Source organism: Cryptomeria japonica, chromosome 7, assembly GCF_030272615.1.
Source record: "Cryptomeria japonica chromosome 7, Sugi_1.0, whole genome shotgun sequence".
In the NCBI taxonomy this organism is placed as follows: Eukaryota; Viridiplantae; Streptophyta; class Pinopsida; order Cupressales; family Cupressaceae; genus Cryptomeria; species Cryptomeria japonica.
In genome coordinates, this window is record NC_081411.1 from 300,584,089 (window position 1) to 300,589,373 (window position 5,285).

A 5,285-nucleotide genomic window follows, 5' to 3' on the forward strand; every position below is an offset into this window, starting at 1 on the left:
GCAGCTGGAGGTACCCTCCTTTACATGCACGACAATCACTTTTTGACATTTGTGAACATAATGAATCATCTTGAATTCTTTAAAACTAACAAAAGGTTGAAGAAATAACTTAACACTCTTAGGTCACATATGAAGACAACAAAAAAGAATCAAAATCTAAAATATCATTTAGGAGATTAGAGTGCCCAAGGTTATCTATAACAATTGTTGGTTTTCTTCCTCTAGTAGCTAAATATTAAAGCTCGTGACTCCATTGTATCATATATTAATAATAACCTTTATTTAAGGTGAACAAAGAAAACTTATGGTTAATGATCGATGAGTAGAGTTGTAATTGGTCAATTTGTGCTAATAACCGTAGAGTTTTATATAACTCCAAGATTATTTTCTTTATTTACGTAAAGGTTTATTTGACTTAATTGGTTGTAATAAAAAATATCCTTCAAAATATAGAAATGTTTTATTATGCGCCTCAACTTCATTAGCATTTAGGAGGCCTATGCCACCATACAACTATCTAGGTAAAAAAATTGATAGACATGTAGTTGAGATTTTTTAATTATGTGGATCTTCTCAATCAAATTGGTAAAATACAAGTAATAAACTATATTTTTTAAGCATCTCTTAGTACTAGTCTTGTTTGATGTCCTCCAAAAGGGATACAAATACCTTTACAAACTTGTATGTCAATTTCTATGGACCAATTTGGATGGCAAAGAATGTTTTAAATATTCCTCTTGGTTTCATTATATACAATCAAAATATAGAGGGGTGTTGGGTCTTTTGGATTTCAAGACACAAGGATTTATTTCCCTAGAAAGTGGATAATAAGATCTCTATCAAAAGGTGAACAATGGAAAATTTTGGCATGTCACAAAATATCACTTGCTAATATAAATAATAGGTGGCAGAATGTGGGTTAGCTAGATAAAAATTTAGATGCTCATTTTTTCTATTAAAGAATCATCCCCATTACAATCCATATGCAAGGTTTATAAACAAGTTTCTAAATTTTTAAATTGGAGGATCAATTTGTTGCAACATGGTTTTAGCTTTTCTAATTCTTCTACTTAGTGTATTATCCTTTTGTGATATCATGTTCAACCATCAACTACCATCTTTACTTAGTATACAATATGCTAAGAAAAAGTGTGACATGTTTGTGATATTTGGGATTTCAACTCATTTGGCTAGATAGGTTGGCGTAGCTCTAAAAATTCCTTTAAGTTAAATATTATGTTTAAGTGGTTTTAGGTTTTTTTTCAAGTCATTGGTTCCTATAGAATTTATTTTGAAACTTTGCACATCTTTCCAAGGCAACTTCTCTGAGGACCAGTTATAGCTTGACAAATATTCATTTACTTATTTTCATTTGAAGAAGACCTACCTTAAAATATTCCAGAAAAATGAAATTAGATCCAAGTCAAATCAAATTGTAGATTGAAATAAAAGAAATGGAGGATCCCAAGTGCTCAAATTTAGAAGTATAAGGATGACGCAAATGCACTAAATTTTAACTTGTAAAATCTTACATCATAAGCTACTTGTAGTGACAAACTACAATATTTGAAATTGCAGGTAGTGAAGTTTCCTTATTGTTAATGTAGACGAAGCTTAAAATATATTTTTGACACTATTGTGGAAAAAGAAGAAGAAATGGAATACCATATTTAATCATTTTTCATACTATTTTTTTAATCATGATTAAAGACAAAAATGAATGATCTTTAGTTTTGGACTTCATAAGAATGTGATTGTTGATTCTATTAGCTAGTGTATTCTACTTCATATAAGAAAAAATAGATGTCAAGCAATTTTTTCTAATAATATTTTTCTTTAGGAAGTAGATATTCTAAATTTTAACTTTGACATCATGTTCCAATTCATCTTTTTATGTTCTTAGTTGAAGATGGGTGCCACGATAAGCTTAAACATCATTTTTTGCAATTTCATGAAGGAGAGATTAAATATGTCAAAAATCTCACATATATTTAAACATTTCAAGTTTAATATGTATTAAGCTGCTATGATTTGTGAGTCAATTGAGTTCAACTAGTTGTATACTCTCTTAGTATATTGTAGTCCTTACAAGATTGTTTAAATTAAATTTTTTTCATGATTTCGTCTTGTTGTCCATAGTTTTATTCTTTTATTTTTATTTGCAATCCTCTCTTTGGACTACTATTCTTTTCCAATATAATCTTTCAACTTTTATGAATACTTAAAAAAGAAATCCTAGAATATCTAATATTGTTCGTGGGTTGTGTCTGGTCATAGTTTACCTAACTGAACATTTTAACTCTTCTACATTTAAGCAACGTGTCTCTTGGGGATTTGATTGACAACTTCAAATTTTTGATTTTTGTGTTGTGAGTGTTCATACAAATCAAAATATAGGTAATATATTACTGATGGTAATTCTCTATTCATAAAAATGCAAGGAATACATATTAAGAAAAAACTGAAATTACAATAATTAAACTTTTAGAAATTAACATATAAATATATAGCATTTACTACTATTTCAAAAATAAAGATAAAACAAAAGAAATAGATAAATAATGACTGATAACTTAAAAAATAAAAATTAAACTACATGTAAAAAAAATAATTCTTAAATAATATAATTTAAAAAAAACCTTCAATAAAAAATAAAATTTATGTCCTTAAAGTAAATAAAATAAAATATTTTCAAATAATCTTTAACATTTTTGAAAATATTGTATTGCAAAATATTTAGGCCTTAAGTTTTATATTTTAAGTCAAATCAAATTGCCACACTCAAGTCCAAATGAACAGTATGCTCGCAGGCAATGACATCCTCCAGCACTTCCATATTACCCACAACATGGTCCAGTCTCCTTCGAATGATAGGAACATTGAAGAAGTATATTTTTATCCAACAAACCCTGTTTTCTCCTTCGAATCATATCGTCACTTGCTATTAAACCTTTTGGATGACAACATTGGCTTCTACAATAAGAGTGTCATTAACCAGATAGCCGTTTGAAGGATCATAAAGTTCTTTAAGGGGCATGACGGATAGGCAACCCCAGACGGTCACTCGAGAGTTGAACTCGTAACATGTGCCTACATTAGAAACATATAACACTCTTCATTTTGTGCCACAAAGATGTACATTCTAAATAATATAACATTGTGAAAGCTTTGCACCCAAAAAAAGGGACCAAACTAAAGAAATTTTAAATATAAAAGTTTGATGCACATGATTCCGTATGACATCCCTAATGAGTAATTTGAGGAACTCGATTCTGAAAATATCTATCAAAAAAAAAATTCATCTGCCCGATCCTGAGTACAGATTATTTCCTTCCACAATATACAATTTAAAATATTTTTCCCCTTAACTTGGCCAGCCGATATGAAAACTAATTACCCATGCAGATTATCCAATATCTGGAGAGAAGCATTACAATCCACATTGATGTGAATATATGTAATAACATTTTCAAGATACAACATTAAAAATATATAAGATAGTTTTTATTTTTTTGTTTAAAAATTAAAAATCAAATACCTCTTCGTTTAGAAAGTGTGGAGTTCATCTGATTGATAACAGTCAAGCTGAATTTTACTCGTCGGCTCCAACCATTAGATAGCGTGGCCGCATCAGCCGCATCCAAAAACAAAGCTAACTGGTCTAAAAATCTGTTTCCTTTTGGAAAAATTCGCAGCCGCCTGCCTCATACCAACAATATTCAGTTTTCCGCAAAACTAACTCATCCCTAACTCAAATGAACCACAACCTACTAATGAACATCAAAATTAAAATCTACATACTGTGAAGCCTGCTAGGGTCTTAAGGATTTTGAAATTCACAAACTCTAAAGTTAATGTTTAGTGTGTTGCAAGGATTGTGATTTTGCTATCAAGAAATTAAATGAAGTAGAATTGAAACAACTGAAACACAAACAAACAAAAATCACTTACCATTTAAGTCCTTCGATGGTAAAAACGTCAGAGTAGTGTCTCTTCACATTTAAACTTGAAAAATTATCAATCATCCAGGTATATCTAAATGCAGGAGCATATTCATAAGTTTGATTTCCAATGGCACTAGCAGCTTTGATACTGGCACTGTCGAGTTGCGATAAACCTGTGTCAAAAATAGTTTTCGTAAATTTATTAGTTAAAGCTTTGAGATGTCCACCTGTTAAATATTGACTCCTTGGATCAAATATATTGTATGCGTAGGAGTTAAAAGAGTGAAAAGCTTTTTAGAAACATTAGCAAATTTCGCAGTTAAAAGATTTAATATTTATATTCCCAATACAGATAAGCATTATCTTTAATTCTGCACGGAATTGATTCTAGACATTCGTATCAAAATTCAGCAATTAGAAAGAATGAAACAGGCTTAAGTGGTAAGTAAAGGTGTCTCTCTTAGCATCGACAAAATTCGAGCACGTAATAAAGAGAGTGGAGAACAAACATAGAATGAAATGTGTCTGGAGCCTTTCTTGTATCATGAATGAATGACAGAAACCAAGACCAGAACTAAGGCGCATTGCTACTGAAAGTAAAGAGTACAGCGATTCATCCACTTGTCTATGCATTAAATAGGCTAAGAAAAAAAATTCATTCGATTAAATTTAATAATACCTATGAAATGTTCTGGTGAACCTAGAATTAACTCTGCACACATCTTGTTCTCTCAATTTTAGGTAGGAAAATGTCTGTGAATCTGTTTGAAATGTTGTCATTGATGTCAAAGTTATAAAAGCAAGATTGTCATTGATTTTGAAAGAAATTCATTACTTGAATTTCATGTTAAAGAATGCTATATGAGTTAGTCAGAGTTTCAACGATGATTGGCTTCATTGCTTAGAGAATGCACATATTGATGTGACTAGATATCAAAGTTGGGATCTCTAGTGCAATAAGACAAAGCAGTTCTCAATATTAAAATGATAAGAAATAATAACCAAAGGCAATGATTACCTTGTTTATATTAATTATAAATATTGAACTAGAAGGTCAAACATTAAGAAGAACAAAGAATTGAATTTCATCAAAAGCTATGACTATTGAAAAGGGATTGGATTCCTTGGGGAAGAACATGAAAGTATAAATAGAGTTCGCACGTCGTGGTGTAAAGTGTGGTGATAAGGACAAATGAAAAAATATGATGACTAGAAGACCTTATAAAGTAAGAGTAGAAGACCTTATAAAGTAAGAGTATATGTGGCTTTCTGTGAAGAATTTTCAGGTAGTTCTATAAAGCATATTTGTGAGAAAAATTAAAACATACTTTTTAAGAATTT

General features: G+C 30.1%; 1 protein-coding gene across 1 annotated transcript; it reads right to left on the reverse strand.

Moving 5' to 3' along the window:
* Positions 1–2,944: 2,944 nt before the first annotated feature.
* Positions 2,945–4,529, reverse strand: LOC131076376 (ubiquitin C-terminal hydrolase 12-like). Its single transcript, XM_058013517.2, has 4 exons — positions 4,454–4,529; positions 3,952–4,117; positions 3,539–3,699; positions 2,945–3,090 (listed from the first exon to the last, which is right to left on the reverse strand). The coding sequence occupies exons 1-4, from the start codon at positions 4,527–4,529 to the stop codon at positions 2,945–2,947; spliced, it is 549 nt and encodes a 182-aa protein (XP_057869500.2).
* Positions 4,530–5,285: the final 756 nt, after the last annotated feature.

Bases quoted from the DNA above. Each gene is read 5' to 3' on its own strand.
- LOC131076376 (XM_058013517.2), bottom strand. From the start codon at position 4,529: ATGCGCCTTAGTTCTGGTCTTGGTTTCTGTCATTCATTCATGATACAA. The intron at 3,700-3,951 runs GTAAGTGATTTT...GGTATGAGGCAG, and splicing joins ACCATCGAAGGACTTAAATG to GCGGCTGCGAATTTTTCCAA. The intron at 3,091-3,538 runs GTATTTGATTTT...TTTCTAATGTAG, and splicing joins CACACTTTCTAAACGAAGAG to GCACATGTTACGAGTTCAAC.